General features: G+C 40.2%; 1 protein-coding gene across 1 annotated transcript in view; it reads right to left on the bottom strand.

The window, feature by feature from the left end:
* The window catches only part of sema3h (sema domain, immunoglobulin domain (Ig), short basic domain, secreted, (semaphorin) 3H), a 70,860-nt gene that overhangs the window by 29,332 nt on the left and 25,617 nt on the right, over positions 1-15,911 (bottom strand). The window contains exons 2-8 of the mRNA XM_069140194.1: positions 9,686-9,840; positions 5,366-5,428; positions 4,520-4,639; positions 3,453-3,546; positions 2,868-2,987; positions 1,130-1,275; positions 169-283 (exon numbers count right to left, since the gene is read on the bottom strand). Coding sequence (XP_068996295.1) covers positions 169-283; positions 1,130-1,275; positions 2,868-2,987; positions 3,453-3,546; positions 4,520-4,639; positions 5,366-5,428; positions 9,686-9,840 — 813 coding nt within the window. The remainder of the gene's footprint in view (positions 1-168; positions 284-1,129; positions 1,276-2,867; positions 2,988-3,452; positions 3,547-4,519; positions 4,640-5,365; positions 5,429-9,685; positions 9,841-15,911) is intronic.

Genomic DNA, 15,911 nt, shown 5'->3' with positions numbered 1-15,911 from the left:
GAACTCTTTCAGCATGTCTAAACAGCAACACTCATAAACACTGAATTCCTCTTTTATGAAACTTTCAGTGGCAGAGCTCCAGCTGCACACGTCACCAGCGGTTGAGGCCCGTTTGATGTGATTTGTTTTACTGTGCATGTAATGTTTGATACTCGTGGGTGGACTCACGCAGCTGGTCGAAGTGTGTCTGAAGGCCGTCTGGTCCTGGGACTGAACACATCATACGAGCCTTCTGGAAAGTGCTCCACTTGTTGACTAAACTCCTCTGGCCTCCGATGTCGTTCTACACAGAAATGCAAACAAAATTAAATCAGATGCAGGATGACTAACCACCTCCTCCAAACTATTGGATAAATAAATAAGGATTAAAGTCTTAAATATGAAGCCAGTTATGGGGGATTCAAGGCTATAATTTTAAATGATTATGACACCTAAGATTACTTCTCATTTCTTCAGGACAGAAAATAAAGACTGTTTACAAGTAATTTAACTAATCATAATTTGTCAGAGCTTAGAGTTTTGTCTACAATGTCAAATAGTGTTTTTGTTTGCCCAACAATCATCACTATTCAAAAGATATTAATTTTACTATGATTTATTAACTGTAAAGGCATCAAATCACATTAAAACCATCATATTTGGGGGATTTTTTACTTTAATACTGACTTAAATGATTAATGGATTAAATATATCCAGATAGTTACAGCTACATTGTCTGTCAATCAACTGACTGATCAATCATTGCAGTGTTAATGTGCTTTCATTTGTTGGATTTTCAACACAGCTACACATATACTTGTAATATGGCAAAAACACAGCCCTGCATGTCTACACACATGAAGCAGCAAACAGACGAACATTGCCAAAGTATCACTGCGGTGCAGAAAAAACAGTGATGGAGACAAACATAAACAGTTTCACATACGCAGACTTCAAACAGCGTATCTATATACAGTGGGCAGAACATCCAATAACATACAGTTATTTACTTCAACACACACCTCAACAGACACAGACACACACTGACCGGCACGTACGTTGTCTACAGTACAGGCAGACACAAGTTTACATAAACTACATGAGCACACAAACCTGCACTCTATCTTGGTCTGACAAACAAACCACATACCTTGCACACGCGTGCCACTCTGGAGTAGAGCACCTTCCCTGCAGCTCCCTCCGCCTCCTGAGCGCGCTCAGTGAAGAACACGTAGATCTTATCATCTTCTGGATTATCAGTTTCAGACAGCGGCGCTACCCGCACAAACTGGGCATCTAGAGACACACACACACACACACACACACACACAGAGACAAGTCAATTACAGCTCGTCACCTCTAATGCTGATATGCACGTAACATGCAGGTCGGAGTGTATAAGGAACAGAGATGGAGCAATCGAGGTACAACTGAGTTTACAAACAGCAGAAAGAGTCAACATGTATCTGGTTGTTATCAGCAGCAGACGTCGACACACTGGCCTGATAAAACACCAACCGGGTGTGCAGGAGATGATTTTAGAGATGCTGATTTAGGGGAAAAGATATTCCGTTCACTTCAAAATATTCAGTTTACAAAACCAGAAGTCAAGAGGAAGATGGCTGTTGTATAAATTCAAATCTGCCTCAGGGGATGACATCGCAGACACATTTGAGAAGTAGAAGTACAAACAGCACAGATACAGAATGTATTGTATGTAGGAGGAATCACTGGTGATATATCATTCCTGCATAATTTGACTGACTTCAGTGTTTTGGTTCCGACCCTTCATGACTCACAGTTCAGTCTGAATAGAAGACCATTGAAGATATTACCATGAGGAGAGTAACTGAAACACATCTCTGTTATAAAATAGGGCTGCACCATTCTGGATAAAATGAGAATCACAATTTTTTTTGGCCTTGAATTGAGATTACAATTCTCTCTCACTACTTTTTTTTCAATTTAAATGTTTAGAAAACTCCCAAAAATGTAATGGTGCCTGACAAAGGATCGAGTTCTGGTGACTCACCAAGAATTACTTTCACCTCGTGTGATGCACCTCATATTTTGGGCTGTTTTGTCTTGACAGTGTGAATTTCATTCATTTTATAATGACCTGAACTGAAATAAGAGGAAATGCATTACCTTGTAGCTACAATCAGTTCTCCTGAAAAATGCACGCAGCTCCAATCACTCGATCAGAATTTAATGGTTTTATCAGCACAGTTTATTATCTTTGAGGAACCTGGCAAAGAATATTGTTTTGTTTTTGACAGTAGACCAGCTGCTTTGTCAAATCACTACGATGTCTGGTAGTTTTCCTTTCTGGTAGTGCGCCGCCCTGCATGTAGTTCTCAGCGGACAGGCAGAATTTGGTGTGACACTGGCAAATCAACTTTGTACAACAGAAAGGGAAAGCTCTTGTTTTGAGCCTAAATGTAGCTTCTTATATTCAACACAACTTTTACTTTTCAGTATTTTTCTGTGCATTTTCCTTTTCTGTCTGTCTGTCTGTCACTTGCTCTCCTGGGTTTATTTTCCTCACTGCTGGTTTCTGCTTCTCTGCATCACGTGGTGTAACACCGGGTTGTAATTTGTTGAGGGAGTGAGTTGGAGCGCTTCTTTTGATGCATCTGATGTCCAGAATAAAAATGCATCAGAATTGGTGGCATTTAGGAATGATCATATAGAGGCATGAATTGAGATCGCAATTTTAATAAAATTATTGTGCAGCCTTAATATAAGACACAGTTTAGGACAGTTTTACTCAAAGTGAGACAGGATCGGTTTTGAAAAGCAGGTGTGTTTTTTTTGCTTTTTTTTTTTTTTTTTTTTTTACTTTATTTGGTTCTCTAATAGTTTGTTGTTGTTTTGTTTGCACTCACCCTGCAGCCAGGTGGAATCGTACTGCTCAGTGCGAATAACATGACGGCTGCCAAGGCTGCGGAAGAATGCAGAGTCCCGGCTCATGAAGTCTGAGGTGATGCCAGCATACAGCTCTTCACCTACACAGAATACACAGGGAAAACATACGCTCACAACAGTTCACCCAAAGGTATCTGAAGAAAAAGCAGCTGTTCACAAGTCATGAAGCTCTTTTTGCAGACATACTGCAACTCTCTCCCTGTTCTCTCCCTGTTCTGCTATCTGCCCACACTGTAAACTAAAATTTTCTTCAGTCTCTAAAGAAATGCCAAAATCATATGGGACTACCACACCTTGATAGGGTTTTGGAAACAAAAACATCCCAATAAACAACATTAAGATCAGTGAACGTTGTTTGTCTGATAAAAAAATGACTGATTGTAAACATTTAGATGATTCTTTTCTGAAAGGTTGTCTTTTGCTCGAGAGAAACTGGAGTGCATGATCCTCCACACCGAAGCTCACAGACTTGTTGTACTCGCTCCATTGCTAATTCTTAATTCATATTTTATGCCAGGTGACGTTTGAAGAAATAGTGAACATACCAACAATAGTGGAAGCTGTTTTCTGGAACGGATCGTAGGGGCATTTCCCCTTCCCGCACTCTGTGTGGCCGTATGAGAGAGTCTGGTGCTCTGACTGGTGAGAAAAACAGACACAGAGGTCAGTCAGACAGAGAGGTGGAAAATCAGCTAGACAGAAGGAGACAGATAGGAGACTTGTTTGTTTAATACATTTTTTTTATTTCAACTGAAACGATCAATGAGTCAGAAACACTATTTCGGCCAGCTGACCTCTCCTGCCACATACACACATGCACGCAGTGACCTGCTAATTGAGCATAATCGGGCAAAGTGGAGGGATTTTAAAATGTGTGAAACCTGGTCTTAAACCAATCAGCACCACCTCTCCTCTAAGAACCCCGTCTGAACTTCTGCTCTGATCTCACATGGCCTTTCATGGGATTAACTGTTCTCTGACACGAACACACACACACACACACACACACACACACACACACACACACACACACACACACACACACACACACACACACACACACACACAAAGACCCCCATTACTGAGGAAATCTAGGACCAGTAACCTATTTCTGATAACCCACATGTGTCTACATGATGAGAAATTATGGACCAATCAGATTGAAAATAGAGACACTTTTAAACCTCTGGAATTACATTTACACCATATCTGGTGTAAAAATGTCAAATAAAAAAACAATGGTGTGTGGTATTCCCACAGTGCAGCCTCAATGACAAAAGGAAAACTGTATATTTTATAGACAGATGGCACAGAATGAACCCAGGTAGATACAGTGTATGGGCAGAGGGGCAGATACCAAATATGATATTTAAGCTGCTCACAGGCCTGTGTGTGGGGGCTGAATGCACACACACACACACACACACACACACACACACACACACACACACACACACACACACAGGACTGTGGGTGGTACAAACTGCATTGCAAGAGTCCTCTGCTGTCAACGTTTCGTTACAGAAACAATAACTTCTTAGTGCCGACAGAAAATATGTATTTGTATGTTTACACAGCATGTGTGTGTATGTGAGAGTGTCTGCAGTATTACCTGATGGAAGATGCCAGTAGCTATGAAAGCACAGCGGGGGTTGAAGGCCCCGGTGCCGCACACATACAGGTGAGTCTGATTAAAATGCTGCAGAACTCGCAGGAAGTTCGCACACTCCAACTGCACAGAGAGAGACACGATGTGAGAAAGGCATAATGATTTGTATTAATATTTTATTACATAAATATATATAAGCGACTGGTTATTTCATATCAACTTGCTGAATTCATATCACTTAATAACACTACTATAAAAGTAATAATAGAGTAAGCCAAACAATAAATTGTTGCTATAACGATAAGGAATATGACCTGCATGCGTCATTAGATTCTTCAGTGAAAACTGCAAAGACAACTTTGCCCAAACTGTCAGATCCTACATACAAAATACAGAAGGCTCTCCCCAACACTCACTATGAACATGAAAGCACAGGAATCATCTTCATATTTGGGATCTGGCGGGTTTGTTTGCTTCATAAGTATCAGTACACGTCTGCACATTTTGTTCTTCGAATGTTAAATTTGTATCTGAATATATCTCAAGAAGCTGAATCTTGATATCCATGCCAGCATCAGGGCTTGTTTGTTTGTTTACAGTTCACAAATGAATCGGATTCATTCAGCTTTAGTTCCGCTCTTGATTGTAATCTGTTGTGCAACTGTCTTGCTCTATTGTTGCAGACAGTTCTCATGAGGCAGCAGGAAGTAAAGAAAGGAGGAAAAACCAAGCTGATCTGGTTGGACCTGTTTTCCTGTGTGACACCATTAATATAGTTACTGTGGTGCATGTTGCTGTCCTTATGCAATCTAGTGTGTGTATCTTTGTGACATGTGTTTGTTGAATCACCTCTGGATCCTTCCCAGCCATGAGACACTCTTGGACACGGTCTGGACTGGCGGGCCAGTAGAGCTGCAAGGAACAAAAGAGAGGACAAACAGGGCGAGAAAGAGATTTAAGAAATTATTTTATTGCTCGCTCGACATTTCCAATAAAATGCTTTGGGAGTTGGCAGGTGCTTTACGAGGAAGCGTGGCAGAGAGAGTCATAAAAACATGACTAATCTGGATGAAGAAGAGCAGGAGGAGAGGCGGGAGGTTTTTGTACCACTTGTGTCTGAACAGAGACGCAGCTTCATGGAGGAGAGAATAAAAACCAACTGGAAGCATCACTGAGATCTGGTAATGGGCAAAACTGTCAGAGCAGCAGCGATGGAGGCTAATTAACCTACAATTTCACTGCACCTAATGATTGGCCACATTACATCTGCACAGTAGTGCAGCTAGTATCACTGATTTAAATAAAACCATCCGTTAGTTGAATTACCACACCTCTGGTAGCACTTCCTCCAATCGTCCCTTTAGTTTGGTCAGATGTTTCTACTAGATTCTGCTGCTTCTACCGGATGACAGGCAAGATACATCTCTGTGCTATAAAATAACATCACTTCAACATGATAAACAGTTGTCTCACAGGCCATTTCGTTATACTTTCTGCGTTCTGTATTATAGATGCAAATCACCATTAGATGATATGATTCTGAACATTAATATGCTGAGTATTGCGATAACTTATATTGTGATTTATTACCTTTTTTCAACTGCAAGTTATGCCTCCAAAAAAAACCTCCTGTTTTATAAATCTCACTTCAGTCATTTTTATTGCAGTAAAATCGGATGGTGGTATGGCCAACACTGTCATGAAAATGTGTCATTAATATTCTATGCATGTCTGTGAATTAACATATTGCCCGGCAAAAAAATAGGATACTATGTTGTATAGATTGTCCCCCCGCCCCTACATGCCTGAGGGCTCTTTGTCATGTGCATCAATGTAAAAAAAAGTAAGTGACACTTTTCCAAAATACAATTGCAATGCAGAAAGGAGACCAGCAATGGAACCAAGAAATGTTACACGCAAACTGGCGGCAGTCCAACTTTGGCTGAGAGAGTTAACGGATGCCTTTTGAGAATTGTTGACACATCCTGAAGGCAGAGCATTATCAAAGGCCACATGTCTATCAATGTGTTTCTAAACTCTGAGTCACTGTGACTGATTTAAATCCACAAGTTATTTCAGAATCAGGTTGTTTGCTTCGGGTCTGTTTAGAATTCGTTGTGAGGCTTTTCAAAAGGACGAGCTCATCCAGAGTTCAGGTAAAACAATCGCCCAAGAAAATACTTAGTTGTAATGAGAAAACTGACCAACATCACACTGGAACTAATGAAATCAAAACAATATGCATTTCTCGTTTTTTGACTTGATCACATTAAGCTGAATTATTTGTGTGTATGTAAACTTAATCAGTGCAGAACAAAAACTCCAAATTGGGGATTGTTCCACTGCTTTCATGTCAAGCCAATGAGGTTCTCTCACATAGATGATGTGCGAGAGAAAGAGAGGTGCAGATTAGTGTCAAATGGCAGCTACATGAGTAATCGAAATATTTCCCTGAGTCAGTCATTGCCTCAAAGGCCAGAACGGTGAGGTGGAGATGCAATTGGTATGATAAGTACATGTTTGCACTTATCACTACATACCACAAAAAGCTGCAATGTGTTCTGAGGAAAATTGCAGGAAGTTGACGTCACATCACTTTAAGATGAAAACTGACATTAAAAATCAGCCATCTTAAAACTGTGACATCTCACGGCTAACAAGGCTCTTTAATAATGAAAGAAATAAGACACATGATCTGTGAAGGTTTTTTTTTTTTGCCTTGAAAGTCTGAATTTGTTTCCATCTCGAAAATGTGATACCAACTCAAAGCAATTGATGACAAATAATGGTGGGGTTTCAGGAAACAATTTCTGGATGTCCAGTAATTGCTCCCTGGTGGAGTCAGTCCCGCAGAGCCCGGAGCAAATCTGAGACGATCAGATTAGATTAGAGATCACGTTCCCCCTTATCTCCAAATACCACACAGTAACAGGAACACGGACCACCTCTAAGGCAGCCTTCGCCAGGTAGAGACTGTGGTTAATGGGAATTTACCCCTCTGTGTTAAGCGTGCTGATTGTCAGTTTATACAATATATAAAAAAAATGTCCGTTAAATAACTCAAACAAGGAGAAAAGTGTTAAATATCTTTACTTTGGAAGTGAATTCCAGAGCTGAAACAGAAAACAATAGAAGTAGAGAGAATGAATTATGACCAAACATGAAAACAAAAAGCCACAAACAGACTGAAACCCTCGGTGACCCTTTGAGGCTGCTAGCTGTAGGCTCACAGAAAGAATGCCTTGAAATTTGTTTTGGCCTCATCAAAGAAAAATGTGACAGAAGTGTCGTGTTCGGCACTGAACTGAGACGGACTGGAGGGACAGTTTTATTAAATCAATGCACTGCACAAAGTAAGTAAGTGTAAGTGTTAGGTTTTAAACCGTGCAGAGATAAAATAAATAAAAGTAAAACAAAGCCCTGATAAGAAGCTCTGGGTGTCAGTAGCAGAGAAAATAAACAGAAATGTGGAGAATATGTCTCTGTGAGAGTTTTAACACCACAAGGGAAAATGCTGCACACAAGCTGGAATGGTATAAACAGACTATAAATACTGTACGCACAAATATATAAGTTTACAGCCCGCGGGAGCTAAGTTATGAGTTGACTGTAACTACCTATCCTTTTGTTGGCTGACTGCCTGGCTGAGTGGGTGGCTGGCCAGCATGCCTGCTGTCTGTCTGTTTGTCTGCGTCTCGGCCTGTTTGGCCCCTGATAGCTCTGACTGATGAGGGTATTGATTTGATCCGACAGGGTAGAGTTATGAAAAGGCAGCTGTCGCTGTCCTTGCCGTGAACTCAACCTGACTGGCTGGCAAACCTCCAACGTGTCTGTCTGTCTGTCTGCATGTCGTCTTAAAGCCGCAGGAGGAAACAGGATACTGTAACAAAGCTTATGTCTCATAGTCATTGTTGATTTTTTCTTTTTGAAGGAAGCAAATGTTATTCTGTTTCCTGCTGCATATCTTTGCTCTCCTATTAGTATGATTATTATGTACACTGATGCTGGACATGTTTTATTGCAACACTGTGGGAACTTGACCAGCTGAATCAGGAAAGAGCAGCGCTGACGGTACGCGTTCTGCCTCTGGGTTTTAAGCAGCATATCAATAAGTTTAATTTTATTGACATCATGTACTAACCATATTATAAATAATGGTCTTTAAAATGTTGATATGCACTTTAAAAGATACATCAACAACTCATCAAGGACATCAGAAAGTGAAACTGTTCAACGTAGAAAAAATCAATGGTAAAGGAAATTAAGAAATAAAATATTGTATTCACAGGCTGCACACATGCAGCTGTTTTTTTCCTGCTGACTCACAAATGTGGTGCGCAGCTGATCTGGTGCTGTCTTTGATCATAACTTCATCCAAAATTCAGCAGTTCTTGTCTGAAGCATTATACCTCTCTATTGCTGCCAACACAGAGGTGATCGCGCAGTTCAGCAGTAAACATTGACAGAGGAAGTAGGAATGTGAGAAATGTGTAGAAAATCTGTGGTCTGACTGGAAACCATTATTTTTTGGAAAGTTAAAAAACTAGACTACAAAGTTTTTGTTTTTGTTTTTTTAAGTGCATATCTGTTCTGAAATGAATGCATGAGTATAAGGCTTCTGAAATCTTTTCAAAAAACAGTGGATAAACTAAATACTGTTATCAATACTAGTTATCAGGCTGAAATAAGTTGTCTTCTCCTGAAAAGTTGACATTATGGGGACATTTCATAAAATGTAGGGGGAAACTACTGCAGTTTCAATGGAGTGGCTACTTGCAAAGGAAGCTGTGTTGGAGGTGGAAAGATGACACAATGTAATACAGTTAAAACAGTGGAGATGAATTGTGTTAATGACAAACCAGAAAACAGGGACTGAGGAGGAAAAGATGATCAGTTTGGTGATAGGAGTGAAGGAAGTCAAGAAAGATAAGACATCAGAGGGGATGTTAGTCAGAGGAGTGTGACTTTCCTCTTAAGCCATCAGTCATTAGCCCTATCAGGCCTTTCATGCATCACTTATCTAAATGTGCTGTCATTTGACTGTGTTTATGTGTGTATTTTCTGTCTATCCCAATGCATGGAATAACAATCAACACATCTCCTGAATGCCTGTAGCATACCTTTCCTCAGATGGAGCGCGAATGTGTGCGAGTGTCCTAAATTTCTAACCTTTCGTGGGTTCTGCGTTATGTCATCCAGACTGGTAGACAGAAGGTTATCTTTCATGGCCACGTACAGACGCTTCCTGTCTTCATCTGGCAGCAGGGAGTGCAGGTCTCCAGCCACCAGGGGCAGCGTCAGCAGCCGGCCATTCTGGATCAGCTCTGAGAGAGAGAAGAAGGAAAACAAATGATTAAATGAGGGTCAGCCATAGACAATATATGAAACTGGACGTAGCCCGAGGGTCTAAAAAATTATGCCGATGCAGAAATGCATTAAGCTGTGATACCACTGAGTGCTGCTGGAAAGCTCCAGCTCCATAGACCCCCATTAAACTTTTCTCATAGAATTTGAAGTCAATAAAACATTTTTACAAGTTATTTCAGTTTTGTTTGATCGACAGGCCTGTGGCTGAGGCTGAGTGAGGGATGGGTTGTGTCTCCCACGATGCTGACTGCTTTGTGGGTAAGGAGGGTGTTGTAGATGTCCAGGAGGGAGGGGAGTGCAGAACCAATGATCCCACCAGCTGCCTTCACTATGCCCTGCCTCTCTATGCTGTTCTTTTCCCTCTTTCTCTCCCGTCACCGCAACCGGTCGAAACAAGAAACAACAACAAAAATAAATAATGCAACGATAATGCTATGACGCAAGTTATTGCCATAGATGAACTGACATATTGGACAAAGACAAAGTCTCCGACACCTGTAGTATCTAGGACACTGTCGGTTGTCTGTCTTGCTGCATGATTTTTGTTATCACCTGGCATCAAACAAAGAAACTATAATGTATCTTTTGTGAATAAACAAACACAGACACACACGTACGCACAGAAACACTGGACCTGAGCTCCAGATAGACCATATGATAACAAGCCCTTCTGAAAGCAACAGATAACGAACACGCAGATTACATATTTTTAAATGATTACACTGTTGCACCATGTAAACGATGAGAACTATGGTGCAGGAGATCATCCGATATCGGAGCAAGGACAGAAATTGCACGTCCGTCTGTCTTGTGTTAACTTTTATGTTGTAGCTGCCAAGTTTTATTCAGTGTATTGGAGTTGGCATCGGCCTAGCGAAGCTAAAAGCAAAAACATATATAGGCTTTAAAGCAACACCAGGCATAGCTTCACACGTTGGCTGCTCTAAATAGTAGTGAGAAGTAGAAAGAGCTTATAGAACCTGTTTCAACTTAAAAGCGCAGAAAATTGGCCCACAATGTTAGTATACTTCACATACGATCTTCTTGTTTATCAACCGGCTGCTCTGCAATACTTTATACCAAATGATACCAAATAGTCAACATGCACAATTTTAAAGTTTAAACCAAAGCCAAAGATGAACTGGGACATACCGGATAACAATCCAGTTTCTAATTCATGAACATCGTTCTTCAGTGTAGAGCTGGCACACAATATTGGTCGACTTATTATCCTTTACAACGGGAACAAACTCAGTTTTGTTAAAATTCTCGAGGATAGTTTGGGAATGTTGAAGAGGTGCACGTTCATGTGCTGCTACTTCCTTGGCAGTGATGGATAACACCTCTCAGACACACAGTTTGTCTCTTCAAGCAGTTAAATCTGAACTGACTCAGAGCTCTGAAGTTTTTCGCGCACTATATAGTTCAGTTCACGTCAATTAGAGTGTGGATCTCTGGCATGGTAAACTCTGTGAGAATCGAACATTAAATCCTGGAATAACACCGGAGGCACTGAATAATGTTAACCAATCAACTGCAAATGCAACTTGTGAAAGGAAGCTTAATAATTTGTTTTTATGTTGGCACAGAATGGGATGCTGAGTAATTTGTCCCAATCAGTTTACAAAGCAATCTGATGAAGTTAAAACCTGTTGATCTTTGTAACAAAAGACTGAATTGTCAATATGTGTTGTGACAGTTTGTGTCATTTCAAAGTTTGATTTAGAAAGAAAGGACAAAGAGCAAACATCCTTTTGCTGAAGAAGTTATTTAAAAGTTATAATGCACAAAGATAAAACTTCTCCTCATGGTAACCTTTGCTTTGCCCACAACATTTACAGCCAAAATAAGCAAAAATGTGTCCATCAAAACTTAAATCCATTTGCTGACACAAATCATTACATGACAATCAAGTCATTGTTCTCTGAATTTTTACCAAACGGTCAAACGGCCATGTCTCTTCAAGCACATGGAAACTCCCAATTATCTAAACTGCAGCAGACTGGAGCAGATGTGGGATCCTTGAAAGAAGTGATGAAAGGGTCCAAATATTTTTCAACTCTTTCTTGTATTTGTTCTTTGAAAGGCTAGACACTGTATCATGTTCGTTGACATGTGGGTTTAACAGAATACAGTTCAGGAAAGATGAGGACACAGGAAGAGAAAGAAAAAACGGCAAAATGGAGAGGCTGACAAACAAAGAGAGAAGTGGGACGCTGTTGGGATGCCAGGGATCTTTCCATGAAAGACTGTGAAACTATGACAGACTGCATATAAAATGCAAGGACAGATATAGAAATGGTGAACAGCAGACTGGGGTGGGGGAAAGGCCATCCGTAGCATATTTGAAGCATATTTAAGACTGTGGTGACACCAGAAACCCACACTGATCTGCTGAAAAAGCAGATTTGCAGAAAATAAAAAGCCCCATAATGCAAATGTTTTGGAAATAGATGTTGACATCTAAAGGCCAAAATATAAAGCAATGCTGAGCTAACTTATTAAGCTAGTGCAACTAAAAGCTATCAGTTTGCACCACAACACAGAATACTGAACAATGAAAACTTTGTATTGTGTTGGAGTGAATTGGAAAATCCTTTTCTTTACATGTTGAACAGGAAGACTCACAGTATCTTCCCTGTGAAAATGGTATTTCAGGCACATCCCAGAAGAGGGACACCCATGGGCAGACTGTGAACATACTGGAGGATGTACATATTTGGCCTGATCTGGAAACTCCTCTGCATGTCCCAGGAGGAGCTGGCTGGAATGACGTCTGAGCTATTTCAACTCAGACAAGACTCAGATAATGGATAATTCAATTTAAAAAAAAGCTTATTTTAGAATAAATCAATTTACTTGTATGTTGGACTTCTTCTAAAATAAGCTTTTTTAAATTGAATCATCCACCACTCTGGAGACAATATATTTTTAGGGTTTCAGTTGCATACTCATTCAATTGCCTCAAATATGATTTTGTTTTGCTTGTTCATGCATGTGTTTTGCAACTTGAAGTTTGTATTAAGGCATTTCTTTATTTGCTTTTAACTGATAACAGACAAGTCCAACATACTTCACTGAAATGATGGGAACCTGAATTAGACTTTTTTGGATCTCATCCAATTTCATCAAACTTTGTAACATGGAGGGAAGACAGGTTTCCATAACTGTGCCCAATTAAGAAGATTCATGCTGTGAGCCCATGTGACCCTTGTTTACAGTTACTGGTTGTTATGTACAGTCATGTGTTATGTAAATTGTTGACTTTTTTTTTTTTTACAACATATTTGGACAGATAAACAATTTATCCTCGTAGAAACAACGTACCATAAATAAAGTTGCAAAACTCAAATGACATAAAATTGGCACTTTCTAATTATTCTCATAATTCAAATAGATGAATAAAAACAGATCAGTCTCATGGGAAAAAAATAAGCACATCCCACATTTATCACTCCTTCAAATCCACAATATTGGAGTCAGGAGTACCAGATTAGGTGCTAATGATTAGCTCCTCTTAAGAGATTGACAGGTTGCAGCCTGTCTTGTTTAAACCTCTGACATTTATGGTCTGGTGTTCTCTTTCCTATCGTAGTTTGTGACGTCATCATGCCAAGATTTAAGCAGTTCTTTAAGGCCTTTACATAAGAACCATGTGGTTGCCCATGAGTCTTGTGTGGGATTGAAAAAAATCTCCAAATTATTTGAAATAAATCATCCCACTTGAAGGAAAATCATCAACAAGCGGTCTAGATTTCAAACATCCAGGACCGACTGCGCCAGCAAATTGAGCCAAAGAGCAGATTGTTTGATGCAAAAAGAATTCTCAAAAACAAAAAAAAACAAAAAAATTTCATCACAGCATCTGTAGATAACTTTGAAACTGTTGTCAAAGAGCATCGAGAATCAGAAAGAAAATTAATTTGACCAGGGAGGAAAAAGTCTTTACTGTCCAAAAAGAACTTCAGAGCCAAACTACAGTTTGCCAATTTACATATAGGCACAGGCCATGCCTTTTGAAAAAATTTAAACTTTCCAATAGAAGAGCTGCATACCAACTGTGAAGGACAGTTGTGGAAGTTTTTTTGGTTTGGGGTTGCTTCGTTGCCTCAGGGACTGCGCAGCTTGCAGTCATTGATTCAACTAATAATTCTGCAGCATATCAAAGAATGCTTGAAGATAATTTGAGGCCATCTGTCTGAAAGATGAAGCAGAACCACAGGTGGACCTTTCAACAGGATAATGATCCTGAGCACACTGAGAAATCCACTAGGGGACCGGCTCTAAAAGAAGAAATGGAGGGTTACGGACCGGCCTATAAAATTTGAATCCTGAGGAGATATTGTTAGAGGATTTGAAACTGACAGTATCCAAGAAACGAAGGAATTTTCCATGGAAAAGTGGCAAAAAATGAGAGCAAGCCAAAGTCAGGGACTGGTGGACAACTATGCAAGATATTTCTGTTAACGGGGGCAATACTAGCTTCTAATGCCAAAGGTGTACTTACTTTTTCCAAAAAGCAATATTACACCTATTGATATTTTTGTTATTTAAATAGTAGTTGATTTCCATGTGTTTTTTTCCCATTTCCAATGGACATAATTTTTTTCACCTCTAATTCAAAATGTGACAAAATGCTTTAAGTCCACTTTCATTTTGAAATTTATGAAATGTGAACAATATGTTGCATTGCTACATTGTTTTAAACACTTGATAACACAAATAAATGTGGGACAGTAAAATAACAAACAAAGGAGAGAAGGAGGGTGTGTGTTTGGGGGGGATGGGGGGGAAGGAGATGAGAAAAATGACATGGCAAAATGACAACCAGATGAAAACGGTCTGATGGGTGACGACAGCTACGAGATGAGAATGAGAAAACCGTCAAAACACGACACGATGATTGACAGACGAAACGGGGAGGGAGGTGGGAGGGGGCAAAAGGAGGAGAACAGGTTGAAAGAAATCCTGATGGAAGAAAGGAATAAATATTGAGGGGTTGATGAGGATGAGCAGGAAGAAGAGGAAAGACAGATGGGGATTGGGCGAGAAAGGTCAATGTTGATGAGAGAGGAGAGCGTGCCCATAACAATCGTGTTGCGATGGCACAGCGAGGCGAATGATGGACACGTGGGTGGATTGAGGAGGAAGTGGAATCAAGTGAGGAAGTAAGATGAAGGGGAAGAGTAGCTGAGAGCGTGATGGAAAATCGTAGAGTAATATCAAAGTGAAAAATGATGGATGGATTGGTGGATGGAGGAGGAGGAGAAGGTGGGTTAGAGAGCAAGAGGCAGGAGGCGAGATGAGAAAAATGCAATGATGACAAGGTGAAAAATGATTATTGGATGGATGATGGGTGACGGAAAGAGCAGGGATGATGGAGCGGCAGTGGGAGAAGAGAGGAGGAGCAGGAGGAAAAATTGACAAGAAGGAGGAAAGGTAGAGAGTCGTGGAAAAAAAGGCAGTGAAGAAAGAGAGTGCAAAGCTGGAGACAGAAATTAGAGGAACCACAACATGCTGACAGTGAGTAGAAAAGAGTTGAGAAATGAATACAGAAAAAGAGAACGAGACATTACTCAATGGAAATGGAGAGAAAACAGAGAAACAGTCAAAGTCGGAGAGGAATGGTCTCGCAGACTAGCGGTAGTTGGTAGAAACTTATACTTCAGCTAAAGTGAAAAATCTCCCTGGATGCATTGTTAACATTCAGCCAACGGTCAGAGAGTGAATTGTTTTGCTTCACACTGATCTGGGCTTCATTCATCCCAGAGGGAGCATCAGCAGACCGACGGACTCAACAAAACCAAGACTTTGGTGTTTGTTTTGTACAAAGTTTTTGCTTCAGTGATGTAGAACTTTGTTCCAAACAATTCTTGTACAATGTGAACAACTGGACGGTTCACAAAGGAAACGTCTTTGGGGAAAACGTCAAACTCATTTTCACCTGAGTGGTTCAGATTGAACTTCAAATTAACTGATTGGTTAGCTTTGATCATCCAAATACCTAAACTCTTCAGTAAATCTGTGT

This window comes from Embiotoca jacksoni, unplaced genomic scaffold (assembly GCF_022577435.1).
Source record: "Embiotoca jacksoni isolate LCO1_2020_lvr unplaced genomic scaffold, fEmbJac1.0.p SCAF_9, whole genome shotgun sequence".
NCBI classification, from domain to species: Eukaryota; Metazoa; Chordata; class Actinopteri; family Embiotocidae; genus Embiotoca; species Embiotoca jacksoni.
This window is presented reverse-complemented; position numbering and strand designations above follow the sequence as displayed.